The sequence below is a fragment of the Podarcis tiliguerta genome (assembly GCF_965153285.1).
Source record: "Podarcis tiliguerta genome assembly, chromosome: 4".
Lineage (NCBI taxonomy): Eukaryota > Metazoa > Chordata > Lepidosauria > Squamata > Lacertidae > Podarcis > Podarcis tiliguerta.
The window spans coordinates 79,959,929-79,984,028 of NC_139537.1; the positions used below are offsets into that span (position 1 = coordinate 79,959,929).

Genomic DNA, 24,100 nt, shown 5'->3' on the forward strand with positions numbered 1-24,100 from the left:
TTTTAGAGGGCTGTCTGATTGCCAGTGAAGCAGGAAACAAAAGACACTCCATGGTGAAAGCGAAGCCATAATATATCCCTGATTTATTAGCAACCTACTATATTATTCCTTTAAGGTGTGGAATCCTGTTTTCCTTATCAGGTCCTCTGGCAGATGTTTGGTGAGTGCACACTGCGGTACTCAAATACAGTTTATCAAAATGTGCTGATTTTAGAAGTTTGAGGTAGGAGGGAATTAACAGCGATAAATGTGCACATGAATATTCATTGTAAGCTTGCTGTTTACTATAGCAACCTCAGCAATTTGGCATGTCTTTATTTTATGCCTCATGCTATTGTTGCTCCTTATAACATGAGTTGCAAATGTGTGGGTGTTAGCAACTGTGGCTGTAACAACTCGTCAATGAAGTCAATGGTTTCTTTTAAGCTCAGGATTACAGTCAGTACATGAACTGTAAGGGAAATATGATGGCCAAATGAAAAGGAGGATGAGGTGACACCTGCTGAATTTTCTCTTCTACAGCTGCAGATGCCATGTCCTTTTTTGCACATGACATGACCACCATATTTGTTAAATGATGGCCTTTCTGGAACCTTCTAACTATGGGAAACCAGCCTCATATAACCAACATGCTGGACTAAATGCATGTAGGGGTTAAAACCATAGAGCAAGCTGTCCTGCCAGGCTTAGCTCACCTTGGGAGGGAATAAGTAATCAAGCCTTTGTTCTTCAAGTCTACATGTAAACTTTGGTGTGTGAGTATCTCTGAGCTTCTCCTTCCAGCCACATGGCTCTCACAAGCCGCTCTTTAGTTCCTATAGGAACTTTCACCACTTTGTAACAACTAAGTTTATTGACTGTGCAACTTTTCTGACTGATGCATGGAATAACTCATTAACTTGACCTTTGAAGCATTTGTAAGTAAGCCAATTTTTTACTTACTAAACATGCGGTCTTTTCCTTTGCTGGGGGGAAGAGTGAAGTTTTAGAACTCACGTGGGCATATTTTAGAGATCTAATAGCCTATATGTACTTCCATGCTTTACTTTGCTGCATAATTTGTTTTATTTATTAATCTCTGCTGGGCTTCTCTCACCAAAGAATACTTGCCCAAAACTTGAATCTTGGCTTCCAGGGAATTCTCCTTTCTATATACCTATTCTTTTCTTTGCACCAAGACTAACCTCAGTATTTAAAGGGTCTAGGCTCCCTCTGGTCCCCCTATAATTCAAGCACTGATTGCAGTTAATGAAGTTATTGGGCAGGTATGTTTATATGGTAGCAGCAAATGCATAACATGGTGTACACCAGTGAGTGTAGCATAGCTAGCAAGGCCATCTTGGTGCCATGGATGAGCCTGTCTCCCATACACCTCATAATACACCTCATATGGGATGCCAGTATTCTACTCAGTGCACTAGCACTCCTACAGTTAGTTCAATGTAGTTAACAGATTTATCATATTTAACACCTGTGACATAATGCATAACCTTATCCTTGGAGCCTGCTTGGCATCATCTATCTGCTGTTTCTCAGGTGCCAAGCAAAATTAAATCAAAGCAAAGATGGTAGCTTTCTCCTCTTCCTCCTCTGAGACACACAGATGGCACAATGTGCAAATAGCAGTTAATGAGAGTTCTGTAATTTTTTTAAACATCTCACTATTTTCTCAGCAAGCTGCTTGAAATTTTGTGGCGATTTTATTGTCAATAAAAGTCAAAACAAGGCGTTAACATATAAGTGAGCATGTATTAACATTAAGGTTAATTGAGGTATGCGTGATTCATTTATAGCACAACAGAGGTTGCTTTCAGTGTGGCTTCTATAGTTCAACTATTCATTTTTCTGTAATTCTTATGTGTAAAATTATACTGTTATAGCATAAAAAAATGACTTTTGAAGTACCATGCAGTATATGTCGGCAGATAGATATAACATATAGTTCCAGGCTTCTTTATTTGTATAAATATTTTTATTGATTTTTCAACAAACTATGAACAGAACTTTAAGTTCTCCCAGTTCCACTCAGAACAAACCACCAATATGTCAAGTTTTGCTGTTAGCTGGTGGGTGTAGTTGGTGGGTGTCAATATATTCATTCAAATATTTTATAAAGGGATACCATATTTCGATAAAATCATCCACATCAGATGTGTTGTTCAAGTCACGTACCTTTTTTGTCAGTTTTTCAGATAAGGCAGTAGCCCATTTGTTCTGTCGCCATCATGTGTAGGTGTCAAGTCCTTTGCAGTTCTGTGCTATGAATAGTCGTGCCACTACCAGGAGAAAAGTGATGAGTTCCTTATAAACTAAACTGAGTGAATCTTCTTCCAGTAATATTAATAAACCCAGACTTGGACTACATTGTACATGATTGTAATATTGCTTATTTCCACAAATTCTGTTTCCCAGAATGGCTGCACAAGTTGACATGAGCACCACACATGGAATAGCATGTGAGCTGCCTTAATCCTCTCCAACACATTGGTGAATATGTTTTGCCCGTGTAGCTAAATCTTAAAGGAGCTAAATGCGAGCTATAAATTAACTTAAAATAATTCTCTCTTATGCAGGTTGACACTGATCTTAAAAGTTTTTTTGCCCATTAAGTTGTTCCAGTCAGCCTCTTCAATTCTGGTACCTGGGTCTGTTTCCCATAATTGGTTGCTGAGCATTGTCCAATAGTGGGACAAGAGGTCAAGGCTTCTTGACATGAGTTAGGCCTTGACATCTTACAGTAAAAGGCAGAGAGCAGTAAACATTCCCTGTGACTGAAGTTACCAGAGATGACCAAAGGCCACACCCATGTTAAAAAGAGAGAACCTCAATGATTTTGCTAGGGACTTTGGGTCAGCTATTATGACAAAAATTCTGAATGACTGGCTAAGAAATGGGGCAAAGGAGCATGATAAAGAACTGTCATTGCCGGGAATGTGTTGAATTTATTAGGGGAGGAGAAACTGTTCAGTCAATCAAGTTAGTGTGTTTAGCATCAGTGAATAATAATATTTGGTGTGATGCTGAGGATCTAAAAAAGGACTGGTGCGCCCCGCTATATTTGAACTGTCCAAGCCGTGAAGCTGGTCTTCCAGCTGTGGAACACATCCTCTTCAACTTTGCTTTAACCTTGTCAGTGTACACTATTGCTGTGTCAAACAAGGTGTGAGAAATACTTTGCATTTTTATGCTAATCAATAAAATATCTCTGTTAGCATTACTATCTACTTGCTGCTTGTGTAATGGACTCCGCTTCAGTTGATGTGTACTCTGGATCTAACACCTACAGATTCAAGGGATTTCTGGTTGACTGTGCACTCCTTATTGCCTGGGGAAACCCAGAACTTACACCACCCAGTAGTTTTTATAGTTGCATACCAGGTAAATGCATTTGGGATTGCACATAGGACGTAATAGCATAATGGAATGGAGCCTAACACAGCAATCCTCTACGGACTTACCTGAGAGTAAATAATAAGTCAATTGAACTTGCTTCTCAGTAGATTGTGTTGAAAAACTTTTAAATCCTAATACAGTAGCCTTTCATTCATTGTTATCTGTGCTGCAATGTCCAATGTGTTTCCATCATTATATATTGGGAGAGCTACATAGAAATAGCTGAAATTGTGAAATGGCAATAGAGGCAACACTAGCTTCCTGTTTGTCTGTGGCTGATGCTTTATTACTTGGGATGCTACAGAATTCACCTGTATCCAGGCCACTGTAGTGCATTTGAAGAGAAGACAAGTGTGGAGAATGTGATGCTCAGAAGGCTGATAACACAATACAGAATCATTTTTTGAATCCTCACCATCCTCATCAACTTTCATTTGGAAGAAACAATATGTACTGGGTCCTGTACCAAAACAAAATAACAAAAGTCCTTGTCCCTAGGCTCACAATTAAAAAGCAAGACAAAAGTAAGGACAGTTACAGGGAAAGGGGGAAAACAACAAGCTAGCTGAGGAAGTAAGCAAAAGAAGGAAAAAAGAGTTTAATACAATCATTTACAAAGTTGTGGGGCAGAATTTTAAAAAACCAAAAAGAACATCAACACAAAAATGCAACGGATGAAAGACAGCTTCCTTAAAGGGAAGCAATGGTTTGGTGCTCATGATACAATAAACCATATTACAGCTGTCCAGGACAGTGGAAACTTTTGAGCTTCTAGAGAGGAGCATGGAATTCCTCCTTCATCTTGTTAACTCCCATGCTGTGCTGGACTAAGTCAAAGTTTAACTTATCATATCATATGAACTTGGGCTTAAGCTCTTTATCCTTACTATCCATGAATTGTAGTGATGGTTTGTTCTTGATGAGCGCTTTGCCATAAGCCCAGGTGTGAACGGCATCTGAAATGGGGACTGGGAAGGGATGAACAAGGAATGCAGGTGGCGCTGTGGGTTAAACCACAGAGCCTAGGGCTTGCTTATCAGAAGGTTGGCGGTTCGAATCCCCGCAACGAGGTGAGCTCCTGTTGCTCGGTCCCAGCTCCTGCCCACCTAGTAGTTCAAAAGCACGTCAAAGTGCAAGTAGATAAATAGGTGGGAAGGTAAACGGCATTTCCATGTGCTGCTCTGGTTCGCCAGAAGTGGCTTAGTCATGCTGGCCATATGACCCGGAAGCTGTCTGCGGACAAACGCCAGCTCCCTTGGCCTATAGAGCGAGATGAGCGCACAACCCCAGAGTCGTCCGTGACTAGACCTAATGGTCAGGGGTCCCTTTACCTTTACCTTTAAGGGATGAACAGGTGGAGGACAGCAGCAGCTCAGAACTAGTGCTGAGAAGTTCTGGGAAGCGAAGAGGAAGCCAAGGTTTGCATGCTCAGTAATGGTTGGTGCTGGGAAGGGGTGGAAAGAAAAGAGGGAGGGAGAGGCCAGAAATGAGCAGCTCAGGAAGTCCCAGGGCAGGCTCATCATTTCTGAGAGAGGAGGAAGCTGTCATTGTGAGAGCAAGAGGATTTGCATCTGTCTGGTTTTCAGCCGGCCTGAAGTGCTCCATATGCAACATTTTAGGTGGTTTCAGAACTATGACACTCACTTCTCCCTTCCTGTGGTTTGGGCCAAATTCTGCTTCCTTGACCCTGTAACTCAGCGGTTCTCAACCTGTAGGTCCCCAGATGTTGTTGGACTACAACTCCCATCATCCCTGAGCTCTGGCCTTGCTAGCTAGGGGTGATGGGAGTTGTAGTTCAACAACATCTGGGGACCCACAGGTTGAGAAAGGCTGCTGTAACTGTTTATGGTTTATTTATTTATTTATTTATTTATTTATTTTCCTAATTTCATTAGTGCCAGGCCAGGAGTGAGGAACTTGTGGCCCTCTGGACATGGCTAAACTTGCAACTTCCATTACATTCAACTGTTGTTGTTTAGTCGTCTAGTCGTGTCTGACTCTTCGTGACCCCATGGACCAGAGCACGCCAGGCACTCCTATCTTCCACTGCCTCCCACAGTTTGGTCAAACTCATGCTGGTAGCTTCGAGAACACTGTCCAACCATCACGTCCTCTGTCGTCCCCTTCTCCTTGTGCCCTCCATCTTTCCCAACATCAGGGTCTTTTCCAGGAAGTCTTCTGTTCTCATGAGGTGGCCAAAGTATTCGAGCCTCAGCTTCAGGATCTGTCCTTGCAGTGAGCACTCAGGGCTGATTTCCTTAAGAATGGATACGTTTGATCTTCTTGCAATCCATGGGACTCTCAAGAGTCTCCTCCAACACCATAATTAAAAAGCATCAGTTCTTCGGCGATCAGCCTTCTTGATGGTCCAGCTCTTACTTTCATACGTCACTACTGGGAAAACCATAGCTTGGTCAATAGGCAGAGCCCAGCAGCATATGAGGGGGGCAGGGAGCACTGCTTCCCCTTCACTCTACTAAGACTGCCGTCCTAAACACACCTACTAGGGAAGAAGCCCCACTGTGCTCAGTCCCACTTTTGAGCAAAACTTTACAGGATTGTGCTGTAAATCCTGCATCTTTTCCTTTGCCACAAAGCAGCGTCCCGCTCAGCAAGCCTTTTAACCCTAATTGCAAAGGAGGAGACAAAAGGCATTGCTCCTAAGAACCAATTTCTTCTCACTGTCAGGGTTCTTTGCTCTACTGCCAATTCTGTCGCTTCGAATTTGCGCCTTTGCCTTCCCACTTATCTATCTACCAGGCTGGTTGCATGAGGGAAGCTACCAACCCAAAAGTAAGAGTGATTTCATTTGATCCCACAGGCAACACTGTCAGCACTTAACTTCACAATGGCTTCTAAAGACTTCATCTATGATGTAGACATTAAACTCAAGAAGACAACATTTTAAGCTCTTAATAAGGTCATTGTCAGAACAGTCCTAGGGAGGCGGGCGGGCGGAAGAACCTGTGGCAGAGGAACTACTACTTCCTACTAGACTCACATCCTACACCGGTGGTGCTGGGTAGAGGGGACTTCAGCTCCCCCAATACTGAGGGGGCTGCTCCCCCACCGCCAGGGGCCCTCCATGTGCTCTGGCCTCTACCCGGCAGCCCAGGAGCCAGACGGGGGCTAGGGCTGGGACAAGCAAGCGTGGAGATCATCCTTTGCATGTCCCGCCCCCACTGGGCAGCATTACATGACCACACGCCCTCAATGTGGGGGGCAAGTCAGCCCCCCTGTCCTACACAGAGAGTGGCAGTTGCCCCTTTCCTCTCCAGCAGACTTAAAACTTTCTCCCTCCCATTTGTTTTCGACAGTGGGAGAGTGTTGGTGATGGAGCTTTTTGTCACCACCATGAGGGGGCCTTTAGCGGTGAACCTCATTCTCTGACCTCAGAGACGGAGTCCACAAGAGCCAACAGCCCCTCAGTGCCCTTTCTACATGCTAATATTGGCTACATAGCTGTGTCTCTAAACCAGGCTTCCTCAACCTCAGCCCTACAGATGTTTTTTTGGCCTACAACTACCATGATCCCTAGCTAGCAGGACCAGAGGTCAGGGATGATGGGAACTGTAGTCTCAAAACATCTGGAGGGCCGAAGCTGAGGAAGCCTGCTCTAAATGCAGGACTTCACTCACCCACCCACAAATTCCCAGTACAGTGGTACCTCAGGTTACATATGCTTCAGGTTACATACTCCGCTAACCCAGAAATAGTGTTTCAGGTAAAGAACTTTGCTTCAGGTTGAGAACAGAAATCGTGCTCCAACGGTGCGGCAGCAGCAGGAGGCCCCATTAGCTAAAGTGGTGCTTCAGGTTAAGAACAGTTTCAGGTTAAGTACGGACCTCCGGAACGAATTAAGTACTTAACCCGAGGTACCACTGTACGTGCCTCCCTGTCAGGATTGGGACCCTAATGTGGGATTAGGATGAGTCTTCAGCTTTTGTCCCTATCTGGATGGGGCCCACTGGGCCTACATTGTGCAAAGCAAAAAAGAAACGAAACAGCTCCCATTGAAGTTTTCTTCCTGCCTCTCTGCTTGCATAAAATAAAATCTTACCTGGTACAGTCAGCTGGTTTCTATGCACACTCACTCACCTATCCCTCCCTTTCCTCCATAGAGACATGCAAAAGGCATCATCAGAGTTCAAGGACAAATTCCAGCCAGGCCAAAACACTCAGATAAGTTGTGAAGTAGGGCTGCTGATGGTTATGGCCTGAGGAGAGAGGCTGTGGGACAAGGGAGGGAGTGTAGCCTGTGGAGAGTCAAAATGGCCAGAGAGAAAGGCCTGGAGGGCCATAAGTGACCCCCAAGCCTGAGATTCCCTAACCCTGACCAGGTATATCACCGCCATAGCTTTATATTGACGTTTCTTGAAGGCAGCCAGTCTTCTTGTTTCTGTTTGTCCCACCGTGGACCATGTGGTATGTGAGAAATGGGCACAAGTGAGAAAGGGCCTTAGCTCAGGGCAGAGGTGCCAGTTTGTGAGGACAATTGGGGGGGGGGATGGCATGCACATGACGTTGCTGTCCTGGCATCATGCGCATCCGGGGCTGAGCCATACACGGCGGTCACGTGTCGCCAGCGGTGGCCCCTTCACTACCTCCTGGCACCGCCATTGGCAGAAGGCTGCTGCAGCCCTCCTTCCCCTCTACTGTGCTTTTGGGACATTGGGCAGCTGGACACTGCTCCATAAATATTCAGGTTCAATCCGTGGTATCTAGGTTGGTCTGGGCCTGGGGGGCACCTGAAAGTCAGTGTAGGCCATACTGAGGTACATAGACCAATGATCTGACTTGGTATAAGGCAACTTCCTAGCTTCCAATGCAATACTAAAAGTCATAATTATTTGCTGTAGTTCTTTCTCTTTTCTCTCCTTACTTGGCTCTTTTCCTCTTAATCTTGACTTTTCAACATATAATTATAATTATTTATACATATAATTAGAATTATATACTGGCAATGGTTGCAACCAGAAATCAGGTGCTTTGTTTTTCAGTGATCAAGAGGATGAAGCATTGGTACAAATATATTTGTTCCTCCTATAAGCTAGTCTTTTTTGCCGCTCTCTTCCTAGTAAGTAGAGCTATAACGCTTGCTATATGGAATCTTGTTTTGTAGGATGGAAGAATCAGAAGGACTACAGCAAACACAAATAGTGGTATGTAATTCTTTATTTTATTGATTTTTTTCCTTCTTTCATCCCTCTTATTTATTTATTTTCCTTTAGCCTCATAACAGTGTGTTGAATATGGTCATTATTCATGATTTTACTTCCATAAAACTAAATACACAGAAATGTTATCACAAATAACATCTGAAATGGGGCTAAATTCCAAAACAAAATGGGAAGGAAAAATCCATATACACTTTCATTTTTCTGTACAATATTTGACACTGCTCCATGTGGATTTTATGTTGTTCCAGATATGTCTGTGTGTGTATACATATTTATATATATATATCTGTGTGTGTGTGTGAGTGTGACCTCCAGCGATCCAATAGTAAATATTATAAACAAATACAGAAACATTTCCCATAGACTTTTAAAATGCATAATCTTAATAGGTTCTTAACCAATTACCCACTGTGACTCTTTTCATTTTCACTGAAATTTGTACTGTAAGTAGCAAGTTATTCATAAAGTACTGAGTAGCATTCCCTCCCCCCCATTTGTGCACATAACCCTAGCGAGAGGGTCTCTGATTTCGGTGGCAATATTACGTTGTAATTTCCTTGAATAAGTTTACAGAATATTTGCAAAAACCTCACTCTTTTATTGCCGGGGGGGCACGCGCCTTCTGTTTTCCTTCGTTGATACCACCTTTCGTCTGGTAACTGTAAAGCATTGAAGCATTTGTGGGGACTGCTATCTAACCAAGCGTAGCTGCTACTTGCTTTCGACTTGTGGTTCTGAACAGGCAGCCCAATTCATGAAAAAAAACATGAAAATGTCAGGCAGGGACCCAGAGGCTTAAGTTAAAATCTACGTTTCTGAAATCTAAAAGTACCGCTGTCATAATCACATGCTTTGTTGAGGCTTTGCTTTATGAAAACAAATAGAAAATAAATAGTGAATAGTGTTGAACTGTGACCAGGGAAACTGGGGTTTGAATATGCACTCAGCCAATAAGCTCACTGGGTGACCTTGGGCCAGTCGCCATCCTTTAGCCCAATCTACCTCACAAGGTTGTTGTGAGGATGAAATGGGGAGGAGGAGAAGCATCACCCCTATCTTGAGCTCCTTGGAAGATAACAGTAGTATATAAATTCATAAATAAAATAAAATATGAAGAAGTAGCAGGTTTTTCTGATATCTGGCTGTTGGGTATAAAAGGGCATTGTTTCTATTTCTAACTTTTTAAAGGTAAAGGAAACCCTGACCATTAGGTCCAGTCATGACCGACTCTGGGGTTGTGGCGCTCATCTCGCTTTATTGGCCAAGGGAGCCGGCATACAGCTTCCAGGTCATGTGGCCAGCATGACTAAGCCACTTCTGGTGAACCAGAGCAGCGCACGGAAATGCCGTTTACCTTCCCGCCAGAGCAGTACTTATTTATCTACTTGCCTTCGATGTCCTTTCGAACTGCTAGGCTGGCAGGAGCTGAGACCGAGCAACGGGAGCTCACCCCATCGCAGGGATTTGAACCGCCGACCTTCTGATAAGCAAGTCCTAGGCTCTGTGGTTTAACCCACAGTGCGACCCCTGTCCTTTTATAACTGTTTGGGACACAGCAAATTCAATCAGGTCTTGCTAGTAGTGTTGATGTATTTTATATCTGGTGTTTCCTCTGCTGTGGTGAATTTTTGGTCCCCCCCCCCTTTGAAATACTGCATTGAAAGCTCCACGTACCAAAAACGATGTATTAAAGGTACTGTGTGAAGGCTTACTTTTCTATTAATTTAAGTGAGTTCGTTTTTTTCAGTACTAAAACATTTGCCACTTCATTAGTTGCAATCATCATTCCACAGAACGTTTTTCTGGCTCCCTTGGAGGCCTTCCTTGAGTATTCTGAAGTATTCCTGCCACGAGGCCTGGCAACCTTTGCCCCAAATTTATTTTAATAACATAATCATTCTGCAGGATAAGTAATGCATTTGATTATAGTTGGCTAATTAAGGCGTAATACTTTTACAGCCATATTTCTTTCCAGTAGAATTAAGGAATGAGTTAATTACTTTTGTTCTCCATTTATTGCATTACAATACAAACACACACACACACACACTGATCATTTTACTATGTAGAGAAGCATAGTCTTGAAAAATGCGTGCTAAGGAGTCGAGGCAAAAAACAACACATTGCTTTTTTAAAATAATAGTCTTAGCGAAATTATATCAAGGTGAATCCCACTAATTTTGACATATTTGCTAAGAGTGAAACCATAGACCAGCAGTCCTTGCTGGTGGTCATTTCTGCAAATTAAAAACAACAACAACAATTTTATTATCTGCTTTAAGGTTCTTTTGGACTGATTTTAAAAAAACCTTGGAAGTTGAACAGAAATGAAAATTCTATTTTAAAATGTCACATGTATGAGTCTCTTAATGAAAAGCAACTGAAGCCAAGCGCTTTCTGAAACTATCAACAATTTTATACTTTTGATAATCAGTGCACAGGAATGATTTAACCCAAAGGGTTTACCAGTGCTTAAAAGGCTGACCTTTAAAATCTGTCGTTTCTACGGGGGCTGACCATGTTTAGTGCCTACTGACTCTAAGCGGAGCTGCAGATGTTTACCCCTCTTCGAAAATAAGGCTATTGCAGTTATTTTTATTTCTCAGCAGAATTTCTGCTCAAGCAACCAAAGTTCCAGTGGCAGATGGTGGTTTCAACCTTGCACACACTGAATACGTATTCAAGGATACGAACAGTGTTTCTATGGTAATGGGAGGCTCAACATCTCAATGTGTATTATGTTCAAATTTCCTATAAATACTTGCTGCGTTTATTAAAACTGGATCTATAATCTCACGATGTTTTTAATTCATGCCTTCTGCCCTCTATTCATGTCGAAAGAGAAACTCTGTTTTTTCCTTGTATGCGTTCGTGGTGTGCAGTGATATTGGCTGCATTGGCCTCTGACAATTAACTTCTAAGAATGAACTAGGTGGCATTGCAGTGGACATTCTGGTGCTAGCAGAGCTGTCTTTCAGCGGGGAAAGGCAGCTACTCGCCACTGCCACCGGCAGAACCTGACTGTGCTCTACTAAGGATGTGTTGTGCAAATATGCATTATCTTCTGTTTCTGATGCAAAACACACATATGCCTGGTTGCAGATGAATTCCAGTCAGGCAGCCGATTTGAGAATATACAACTTCAGGGGGGAAGCAGAGAGTGGAGGCTTATGCAGGATTTGAATCTGCCTTATATTGCTATCTTTGCTTTTGAATGAAGAATACAATATGGAATAAAAGCAGCCATGGATAATATGCATGCAATGTGTGACGGTTCTGCATGGAATGAACTCTATATCTGCTCCTGCAGATAGGGGTCCTGAGCATGCATTACCAGCATGTGGCAGAGCAGAGGTATCCAAGAAAATAAAGGGGTGGATTTTAGAATTTCCTTTTGCTATCATTATAACAAGATGAAAGAAATGCCCCTAAAAAGCAGAGATAACTGGGTGCTGTATATGGGTGCTGGTCACGTACAAAAATGTTGCACAACTTCACAATTTAATGCAGTTTTGTCCTCTGCTTGGGCCAGATTTTCTCCAATCCAGCCTAGTTCTTGGATGGGAGCAAAGGCACACATGCCTCTACACTGTCCTGTCTGTACATGAGGGATTGAGTGCCTGAATACCTTCTAGGAATGTAGTATTCAACACATATAAGCACTGATTTCATCATTTAATTATGAAATCAACTACGGTTTTCTCCTATGTGTGTTGCTGGAAAATCCAGTGTTTGAAACTCCCACTGTTCTAGGCGCATTTTGGGACCGGGAATTTCATTAGTGTGAGCAGTTTCTGAGCTCCGGCCACAGTCCTGCACCTAAGATTTCAGGTTAAAACTTCAGACTGGAAGAAAAGGAGGACCTTTTTCTGCCTCCCCACTTCCAGCTATTCTCTGAAGACTGAGGAAGAGACCCTCTTAAGAATATTAGCGGGGTGGGCAGGGGAAGGACTAAACCATGTGAAAAATGAACATAATATTTTAGATGCTGTTCATTCATTTTTAGCTTTGTATTCTTGTTATTATTTTTTTTAAAAAAGTGCCTAGACATTCCATTGTTGCGCCCATAACCTAGGATTAAGGTGCCATTTAGCTCCTGACTTTCGTATCTCAGCTTGTAACACTGGGACAATCCATGTTGGCAGATGGGGACAGCCCACCATATAGACAGGAAGAAGCTGAACTCACTTGCTGCCATTAATGAATTGGGCTGGGTTAGAGGAGAAATGTCCCGTCCCATCCCGTCCCTTCTAGACTCTTTCATGTATACTGAATTAGAGTGAATTCACACAACCATATATAAGACTTGATTACTCATCACTTGAGAACTCAACATGAATAGGGGAATGTGTGAACCCAGTCAAAAAGCATGAGTTTACAGTAATTTGAAAGCTCTGTCTGTGGTGGTTGATTTATGATGGTTCAGGGATTTTAACAAACCTGCATAGCTTCCAGGGGTTTGATGGGGAAGGGAAGGGAGAGGGGGAATAGTGACTTTTGCTTTGCTTCATTTAAAATCTTGGTTAAGCACGATCCTACCTTCTGTAACAATTTTGGCTTTTCCTTATTTTTGATCTTTAAACTTGTATATAATAATAAGTACTGGTGTATTACATACCATTGATATCGCACGTCAGATGCATCATCAGTTTACCAGTGTATGTATCTTTTTGAATATACTGCCTCGGCGTTCCCCATTTTTAAGGTGCTACTTTTTCGGCCAAGGTCACAACTCCACAACTTGTGTCCCACCATGAGAATGCAAGCCTGCTATGCTACTTGCCTAGAACTGCAAGAGGGGGGGGGGCATTCTCAAGCACTTGGCAGTGTATGAGTGGTGGTCTGCCCTCTGAATGGTAGGCCATACTATCTATCTACAGGCTTGTTTCTGACCTAAGTGTTAGACATTGGAAGGTTCCAGGCTCTGGAAGGAACTATAATGCTAATTTATATGAGGTTGAAGATGACTGAAGGATTGTTTTTCTGGAGAACTGAGGACTCATGCTGTCTGTGAGGCTTGCTGGGGTGTTTTGTTGTTGTTGTTGTTGTTGTTCTTGTTTAAAACAATATTTGAGGGTTATCTGAAGAGTCAGGGATACTCTCAGCTTCTCCATTGTCAACAGAGATTATTTTGGGATTCGTGGATGTATAAATGGTGTAGAACTGGACCATCTCAAAGTATCCACACTTCCCAAGAATAAAGCAGAAGAGCTATTGGGAAACATGTAGCAGTGTAGATGGAACATGTGGTTACTAAATCCTACAGTAACATTATTACAAGTTCAGGCCAAAATATGGACAGTAGATTGATAGACAGGACAAAATGTCACAGAGTATCCTCCCAAGAGCATAGGAGAATTCCACCCACCTAACTTGTAATACTACATGGGAAATCGATTCCAGAATTTAGTTTTTCTTGATGAGTGATATTTTGAATTGTTTACAGCAAGAAAAAAGAAGCTTTTTTGCTCCATATTCTAGATCCTTATTAGGATTTGCCTCACAGGTCAAATCTGGCCTGTGGGCAAGTCTGCCCACCTGTCAATCACCTGACATTAAAGGTAAAGGGTAAAGGGACCCCTGACCATTAGGTCCAATCGTGGCCAACTCTGGGGTTGCGGTGCTCATCTCGCTTTATTGGCCGAGGGAGCCAGTGTACAGCTTCTGGGTCATGTGGCCAGCATGACTAAGCCACTTCTGGCGAATCAGAGCAGCGCACGGAAACGCTGTTTACATTCCCACCGGAGCAGTACCTATTTATCTACTTGCATTTTGACGTGCTTTTGAACTGCTAGGTTGGCAAGAGCAGGGGCAGAGCAACGGAAGCTCACTCTGTCGCGGGGATTCGAACCACCAACCTTCTGATCAGCAAGTCCTAGGCTCTGTGGTTTAACCCACAGTGCCACCCACATCCCTCACCTGACATTACAAGGGTGTTAAGTGATTTAGTGCTTTGGAGTCCTGAAGTTGGGGCTCTGCTAAAATAGGCGGAGAGGGGAATTTCAGTGCAAACCTGGGTCACCAGGGAGCACAAATTCTCTTTTGTCATTTCCATGGATTGTTAACCACCTTGAATGCAATAATGTAGAAAAGTAGTACATGACTTTAAGGACATGATGATGTTTGAGATTCAAGCAGACCAATTCACACTCCTATACCTCCAACTTTCTGCTTTTCTTTTCCAACCAATGTTTAATATTCTTGATGACCATGGACAATGCTTGGTCTATTCTTTTTCTCCTTTATTATTATTTTTTTAATAATGTGTTTGTGTTTTTCTTTTTTCTTGTCTAAAATGAAACATTATGCACTTCAGGTCACTGGCTTAAGCCACATTTTAATCCTCATTTTTGGAACCTGACCTACTTTGCTGCAATTCATCTCACAGCATCTAGACTGGTATGTGTCATAGTGAGAGTGCAGTTACTGTGAGAAAGGATTTGGGTGACACTCTTTGGTAGTGGGGATTTATGCTGCAACACCTCTACACACCTTTTCACAGAGACTGTCTCAAAGGACTGTCTGCCTTTGTATTACCAGTTCTATCAGTTGTCATTTTTAAAATGGTGAAATGTTGTTGTTGTTTTTTAATGATGTTCAGGGTTTTACCTCTTTCTCTCTCTAAAGCTATTAAATACTTGTTTTCCATCTACTGAGTGGGGAGGAAAGCGAGAGGCAGAATATGTTTTCTTGTGGAAGCAGAAGTTTCACTTCTTACTATTTTAGTTGAAATTAATAGTGTGTAGGAAATAGCTACATGATTTGAATAAACACAAGCATTTCCAACGACAGCATTTCAGCATATGCATATTTCATGAATATATACATAGTGAATCACATTTCATTCTAATATGAAGTTTTGGTTTTTATCCAGCATGTTTTGTAAAAATTTCTGAAGGAAGCAATTCAATTTGTATGTGAGCCAATTGTAGATAGGTTTTCCTCCCTAAGCTGACTTTTGAGTATTAAAACATTGAATATTCATTCCGTAGTGGGGTGGGGATTACCTCTAAATCAAATGAAGTCAGGAAATTAAACCACCATTTCTAGTTACAGGTAGGTAGCCGTGTTGGTCTGCCGTAATTGAAAAAAACCAATTCCTTCCAGTAGCACCTTAGAGACCAACTAAGTTTGTCATTGGTATGAGCTTTTGTGTACATGCACACTTCTTCAGATACCCAATATTTCTGACACTCTGCTTGTTTTCAGTGTTGAGTGCAGAGGAGGACTGCAGTCTTCTGTCACTGCTCCATCACGCCACTCTCTTCCCTGAATGAAATTCCTTGCCACTTATTGCTACCAGGCTTGTCCTCAAAATATGAATCTGAAGTAAACATTTCCAGGGTGGTTTACTAAAAAACGAAAGCAAAACAGAAATGACAACCCAGTTACAGAATCACAGTAAATAACAAAAGGAGCAACTAGAACAACAGCAATTAAAACTGTTCCCGTTGCAGCTTAAAAGCCTGGGGAAATAAATAAATAAACTGGCAGTGCCAACTGAGGAGACTTGCTCTCGATTCACCACCTGCCTCACTTGAAATTATTGGGACATATGAAGGACAATCTCTGAGGATGACCTTAATGTACAGGCAGGTTTGTTTTGGATTTGATGGTCCTCCTGTTGGAATAGAATCATATATCGCATATAGTGACACCGCGACAGCAGATACAGTCAGATTTTGCTACGTGCTTGCATCACTGGGGCCAAGTAAACCTGATATAGAATGAGGGCAATTTCCAGGTCACACCAGTCCTGGAAAAATTCTTGAAAGGAGGGCAATGCTTAATTGCTGACAAAAGCGATTGGAAAAATTGCCCCCATTGCCACCAGCCCTAATGAAACTGAGGAATGCATTACAGAAAAGGTGTAGATTGTTGTTATTGTTGGGGAACAAACTACCTGGCAATTTTCCCATGGAGGTTGAACTACCTTTCTCCAGCAGACTCCAAAATGAATTACTATGTATTTTTTCTGTTGTTTGGATCCTAGTGGGCTGGGATCTGTGTCCCTGCGGGTATCATTCTTGCAGTTGGGGAATAGCTAAGCACACTCCAACTGACATGTTGTTGTGCTGTTTTGCCAGATCCCATAGTTAGCTTCTGAGTGTACTCTTTGCTTAGCGCATTTTGATGTCAACCCTCAATGCGTGTCACCCTCGCGGGGAGTCTGACAACACAAACGATGCGAGCTGTTCACATTTTGAGCCAAATAGCCTTTCCTTATTAATTCTGGAAGAAAATAAATGAAAATCAAGTTAGAGGGGAGAGAATTAGATTAACTCTAACTCTGCTTGACAGACCATTTCTTTTGTTTTCCATTTGCATTCTCCCCCTCCCTCCCCCACGTAAAACAGAGGCACTGTTCCCATCAAAAACTCTCATTTGTTGATAGGATTAGGATGTCCAGTCAACTGTTCACTCAATAAATTGATAAGGAATTGTCTAATGAAATTATAGGAATTTTCAGACCCTAGGAAATCATGAATTATTTGAGCTTCATGCTTAGGAAACTTGGTTCAATCAGTGCTTATTGCCTTTGACTATACACAGGGTTATTACCTTGCCTGAAATAATTTTGAATGTTTCATTAAAGAATGAATCATCTTAAAATAATTGGAGTTCTTTCAGTTGCATCTGATGAAGTAGACCTAAATTCACCAAGGTTCATGCCACAATAAATTCATTAGGTGCCGAATGACTCTCTTGTTTTCATTTCAGAAAAGATTGTTTAGCCTCAATAGTTTAGATGTTGCAAATTAGACGTGTTTTCATTTAGCCCTCTTTATTAATGTTGCTTAATTTACATTGAACATATGAAACAGATTTGTAAAGGGTCAGGCCACTGCTCCATCTCATCCTGTGTTGATCTGCCCTGATTGGCAGTAGCTTTCCGAGGTCTCAGACAGAAGCCTTTCCCCAGGCTTTTAACAGGGGATACCTGGGATTGAACTTTCCGTAAACAAAGTCTGTAAGGAGTGTGTTCAGTTCATGTGGTAAAGGCCATCCCCGAACCCAAAACATCAGCAGCAACAGTTATTACTGAAGAAGAAAGTGCTCCTAGATTGTCGTGCTGAGCAGCATCCTTAAGGGATGTTAGCTTCCAGACCAAACATGTTGCCCTTCTGATGTTTTGGACTGTGTCTCCCAGTTGGAACTGATGGGAATTTTAGTTCAAAACATATTGAGGGCAACAGGATTGGGGCTAGCCTTCTGTCTGCACAGTGCACAAACCACTCCAGTCAACTTACAGCAGGGGTGCCCAAACTTTTTTCAAAGAGGGCCAGATTTGATGAAGTGAACATTTTTAGGATTGAAGCCGTTGAGTTTTTTTAAGGATTTAACCCCAGGACATATACTGCCACAGGGGCCGGATTAGATCGACTGGTGAGCCAGATTAGCCCCCGAAACAGACTTTGGACATGCCTGACTTGCAGGTAGCCTCTGCTGCAAAGTTGATGGGGGCTATAATTGAGTGTTAAAGTTCATGTTTTGTACTGATTTCCTAGATTCAGTCCTCAGGGCCTAAAGCTTTTGCTATGCTTAGACAGCAGTGCTAACATACTTCCCAGGATCTTGGAGAGCTGCTGGGGTAGACGGACCAAATGTCTGACTTCATACAGCTTCATACATTCGTAAACTTAGGTGGAAGGTCTTGATTGTATTACTATATGGGCCAGAGGCAGAAAACCTTACAAGGCAGAGCAATGCTATTCCACCTCTTTCCTGTTCCACCTTCCATGCTATGAGCCTGTCCTGATCTGATCCAGCATTCCATCTCCAGTTTTGAGAAATGCTTAATTCATTTGTATGGCTGAAGTGACAGTCTGGAGATAGATGGAGTCTTGATAAGTGTTGTCTACTTGAATTAACCTGTAGACCTCAATTATCTAATGCAGCAGATAATTGGCTGCTGAGGCTTACAGCAAACCATTTTGTCAATGGCTCATTAATACAGGCATATTTAAAATATGAATTTTTATGAAGGGTTTTATCTGCCCGCTATGAATTGCCAACTCATGTATGTTGTTTACCAGTGATCAGGCACCTAGACTTTTCTACTCCTTCCTTTTTTTCCCCCACATGTCAGAATTGTGAACCAAGGTGACAGGAAAATAGATAAAATATATAGGCAGGGACACTCCAAGGACCTTATCGCTCACACAAGAGGAATGACTGCCACTTCAACACATGAAATTCAATTATATCCACTGAAAACTTAGAAGCATGTCAACACCAGTCATGTTTGAATATGCATAGCATTTAGGACCAGCAGATTACAGCTGTTGTGCATAATAGCACTCATTTTATCTATAGCAATGTATGCAAAAAAAGCATTAAACAGGGAAAGAACCACCCAGTGGAAGTGAAAGCTTGCAGTCTGATTCAGAGCCGGCCCTAACATAGACAGAGCAAAACAGTCACCTCATGTGGCAGATGCTGAGGGGTGTGGGGAATGCTACAAGACAAGAGTGGTTTGCTCCACACAGCCTGCCCTGTGCTTTCTGAGTTAACCTGCCATCCTCGGGTGTGGTGGAAGACACTGTCCCGGTGCCAGGGCTGAGGTGTTTCAGCTGCTAGTATTCCAGTCATTTTCTGTACATGGACGCAGGAGAAAGTATCGCCCTTGACCTCAGGCAGCAAAATGCATTGCACTGGCCCTGATCTGAATCACTGCATGGACATTGAGATCAATGGGATTTATCATGTCTGATACCAGGCTGTGGGTTTCCTTCAAGGTGTTGTCTTCCTCATTGCACAGGCAACAGAGTGTGATTCATGCATTCCTACATTTTTTAATGTTAAGAGGCACTTCTTCTGTTAAGAAATAGGAGATGGGTCTAGTGTCTTCGGTCAGAGGTGGGTCATCTGACAAGTTATGGACCTTGGCAAGTCCCTAAACATGGCAAACTTTGATGCCATTCCCACATAGCCTCTTAACCGATTATTTATATTGTACTCTCCAAAATAGAGATAGGAAGCTTGTGGCCTTCCAAATGGACTCCCACTCTCACCAGCCCCTCAGCCAGCATCAGCAGTAGTTGGGGAAGATGGGAGATGTAGTCCAACTATGGGTTCCACACCCCTGCTCAACACAACTTTTGTTGGAAACATTCATAGAACCAAGCCAATTTCCTTCAGCCTTACAGATTTAGGATATTAATGCACAGACAGTCATTTTCAGTATGTGAAATACTTAGTAATAATTATGAAGAATGTTGTTTTTGTTATTGTTTTGAGTCTGTCCCTTTGGAAGTAGGCATTCCAGAGTTTTTAGGGTTTATTCAAATAGGAGCAGTTTCTTGCAAAGACATCAGGCAACATGGTGACTCGAGACCAGTGTGGTGCAGTGGATAGTATGCTGAGGTTGATTTTGATAGGCTTGGTGGGTGCAGGTCTCTGTTCGGCTATTACATTTACTGACTAACTACTCAACCTCCCTCACTAGGTCTTCTGAGAGCAGATGATTCACAAAATTAGAATTGTAAATTGCTCTGCACGTTCAAAGGTGCTGTAGAAATGAAAAGCAATGACTTTGTGGGAAAGTGCATGTACAAGTAAAGGAAATAAAAATGAAGTAGAGATGGAAGCCCCATAAGCAAAATCACAGTAATTCTCTAGAGTTAAGCAGGGTTCTCCTTCAACCTTTGCTTTCACAGTGGAATTCAAGCTCAGCACAATATGGCTACCTCTTCTGATCCCAACAAACAGCTTGTCCAAAGCTGTCATCTTTTCTACTAAGGCCCTACATTTTGGTTTTGCTTGCCCTCTTAATTAACTTTTATTGCTTCCATTAATCAATGCATTCCACTGTGAACAGTCAACCCTCCAGGAAGAAGGTGGTGATTACATGGGGAGACTGGCTTAGATACAATGTTTAAAAGCAACTTATGGCACAGCTGACATATAATGACTTGGCCCACTGCGTTAGGGTGTTATTGAACTGAATTGGCAAGACAAGAATGCAACTAACATAGACTGCAACTAACAAAGTTGAAAAGATGTTAGTTGCAGTCTATGTTAGATGCATCACTACCTTGTTAAATCTGCCATTTTTAAACCTTCTGATACTACCTGCCATATCAGAACTCTCTATATCAGAAATGGGGAACCTTAGGCATGTGTGTGTGTGTGTGTGTGTGTGTGTGTGTGTAGAAACTAGCCTACTTTGTCCTGCCAGAGGCATATTGCCACCGGAGTGTTGCCCAGAAGGGAATGTGTCTCAGGTTAAAAATGGTACTTCGTTCCTGCTTTACCTCGGGTTAAGAACTTAATTCGTTCCGGAGGTCCATTCTTAACTACTACAACATATATATCTGAGTAGCACAGCAACCTTAAGGAGGGCTAGGAAGACATGGAGAAGCAGCTCCTCTGCTGTATCCGCAGCCCTGGTGGATCCTGCTGGACAGGGTGGAAGGGGGGCAGGGAGTTTTATTATTTTGCTATGGCAGCTCTATCCTAGCACAACTGGCCCCTCAGGGGCTCCATGGGACCCAGCACCAAGGAGTTTTGGCTCGCTACCAGAGGTCTGCAAGGAAGAAACTACTCTTGCCTCTTACCCCTGCTCTCCAGTCATCAACACTGAGGTGCTAAGGTTATGACCTAATAGTGTATACTTATCTACCTGCATACTCACAAGTAAGTTGCATTGGTCTCAGTGCAGCTCAATCCTAAATCGATATAGGAGTGCAGCCTGATATTTTTTAATGGTCTGGCAGCGTCCACTTGAAAAAGAATGTAAAAATATTTCAAATTTCATTTGCCGCAGAAACTCCATACAGAGATGAGGGGGCTATTTTAGAATGGTGTGACTTATTCTGGCATTTGAAAAAACACTTGGAATTACTTATTAGAAAATAACTGCAGTAGCAGCAAAGCGAGAAGATAAAATGCTTTGATTTTTATGATTTCAAATTGCCTGGCTTCTGCTCCCCCAAGGGGTTTCAGTAGTGGAGGACACATTCTTTATCTGGTATCTAATCCCTAAAGACTGGAGAAGTGAGTCTTTTGTACACAACAATATTTTTCAAGGATGGTTATAAAGAGCATTTGTTCACTTCTGCTTTCCAGACTGTTTGGGGCATTGCTTGATTTGCATAATTAGGTTATAAAAAATAGATGAGTTAAGGGTAGCTTGTGCAGCAAATTGCTCAGCCAACCTCTCTCCATTATTATAAACATATGTAAAAGATTTTAAGCAACTGATTAAGGAATTTATTATTATTATTTTGCTCTCTTTTTTTTAGCACATTGCTTTTGTTTTGGAGTACAGTTTTGCTTTGTTTTTCTCTCCAAATAACAATAATATGAATGTCAACCTACTTTTTCTTTGGTCTGGTTTTATAAAAAGAGTTGACATTAAACAGGAAGGCTAATCCTTTCATAACATGTTGTCAAGACTGGCCGCTCAGGAAAGCAGATAAGCTCTTAGCCTGGATGACAGTTTTGGAAAGGGCATTGGAGAAAGAGTTACTTACAGCATCATCTTTAAACAATTACCTGTGAGCTAAACAACATGAGAGAAAGGACAGATGCATTGCTGGTGCTTCTGTTGTCTAGTGTGGGCACTTAACCATTGCCAAATAAAAGGAGAGAGAAAATAATCACCCCAAAAAAGAAGACAGAAATAGTGAGCTGCATGCTTGCTTAGTCTTCAGATCAGGTGTTCTAGATGATGATGGGCAACTTCAAGGCTGTTGCTCTCCATTCTTACAGTTACTTATATTTAAACTGCTTGGATCAGACTGCCCTTCAGATAGAGGAGCCCTTCAAAATAGAAGACTGTCCTCTGACAGCTCTCCAAAATAGAACCATGGAATCATAGAATTTTAGCTCAACCACTTGCAATGCAGGGATCACAACTAACGAATTTCTTACAGATAGCCACCCAACCTCTGTTTGCAAACCTCCCAAAAAGGAGAGTGCACCACTTTTCAAGGCAATCTGTTCCGCTCTTGAGCAGCTCTTTCTGTCAGAAAGTTCTTCCTAATGTTTAGTCAGAATCTCTTTTCTTGTAATTTTAATCCATTGGCTTGGGTCTTGCACTTGGGACCAGCAGAAATTACGCTTGCTGCATCTTCCATGTGACAGCCCTTCAGATACTTCAGATATCATATCACCTCTTTTCCATGCAAAGGATACCCAACACCTGAAGTGTTCCTCATAAGACTTGGTTTCCAGACCTTTTATCATCTTGGTCAACTGCCTTGGAAACATTCCATCTTGCCAATATCTTTCTTAAACTGCGGTGCCCATAACTGGACACAGTGCTTCAGGTATGTTCTGACCAAGGCAGAAAAGAGTAGTACTATTACTTCCCTTGATTTGGACACGATACAGCCTAGAATTGCATTAGCTCCCCTCCCTCTGGCTGCATTGGATTGTTGACTCATATAGGAGACTCTTCCCTGTTGGACACATGACCACCCTACTGGGCTGTTCACGTTCCAGAATGTGGTTGAGAAACCTAATTTTTACAACAAAATGTGAGCTCAACCCCCAGTGTCCCTGGTGCTATGTCTTCCGTACCAGAAGTGAATTGGACTGTGGAAGAACAGTGAGAAACCTTAGATTTGAAGGTTATGTTCCGCTCAGCTATGAAGTTGATTTCTGTACTATGAATGATTTCTGTCAGTTCCGTTTTTTAGAAAGCCAGAACCAGAGGGTGGGGTAGGATTAGCATCAATTTTGTCCCTCACATGGGGGAATGCTTCAGGAGTGACAGAATGCTTTGGCCACAATAATCAGGGTAAACAGTTTTTAATGCTAGAACAGGAATTCCGCTGTGCTTTATCACAAAAGGCATTTACATTATTGTTTATTTTTTTCCAATGTTTAAACTGAATCCAGAAATTATATTCTGTGAAAGCAAGTGTGTGATGAGGGTGTTGAGGCTAAGGTTTGTTTTAAATCAGCACTCTCCACCCCTGTATCTCTTTGTACATTTTTGCTAGCTTCCGATAGCCTCAGATAAATACTTTCCTAGCAAATGGTTTTCAGCTTCTTTTCTGGATGTTGCTTCTATGAAATGTATTTGCTTAGCTTGGTTTTGCACTTTATTATCTTGCCAGTGGTACAGCTTCCGTTTTGACATGTTTGGAGTGGAATTTTGATGTAAAACTACAGGTCAAAGTTTGTCAAGTCGCTTTAAACAAAATGTGACTACCCTGCAACAAATATTGATAAGCTTTCAAGTTGTGCCAGGAACTCCATGCTTCTTGCAATAAATATTGAAATGTTGGTTGATTTGCATCACATAATATCCTGAGGCTTTCAAGTCAATGTTCCACCTTTTGTGCTAAGCCTCAAATGGACTGTGCTGGAGGAATATTTGCATAAGAACAAAACACAAACAAAACAAAATAGAGCTCAGAATCTAGATATATAAGGAATTCTGTAACTGGAGAAAGAAAGAAAAAGCTGAAGATATAGGTGCCTTCTACCTATGCAAATGGGACTTTGCCTAACCTTCCTCTAGTCCTTTACAGTGCAATTCAGGGATAGTCAACATGGCAGCCTCCAAATGT

At 42.1% G+C, this 24,100-nt stretch overlaps 1 protein-coding gene across 3 annotated transcripts in view; it reads left to right on the top strand.

The window, feature by feature from the left end:
• FGF14 (fibroblast growth factor 14) overlaps positions 1 to 24,100 on the top strand; it is a 295,208-nt gene that overhangs the window by 154,929 nt on the left and 116,179 nt on the right. For 2 of the 3 annotated variants that reach the window (XM_083438134.1, XM_083438133.1), the window contains exon 2: positions 8,516 to 8,555. The exons of the other annotated variant lie outside the window; for it this stretch is intronic. Coding sequence is in view for 1 of the 2 variants with exons in the window: in XM_083438133.1 (XP_083294259.1) it covers positions 8,516 to 8,555 (40 nt within the window). In the remaining variant the exon portion in view is untranslated. The remainder of the gene's footprint in view (positions 1 to 8,515; positions 8,556 to 24,100) is intronic. 3 annotated transcript variants of the gene reach the window in all.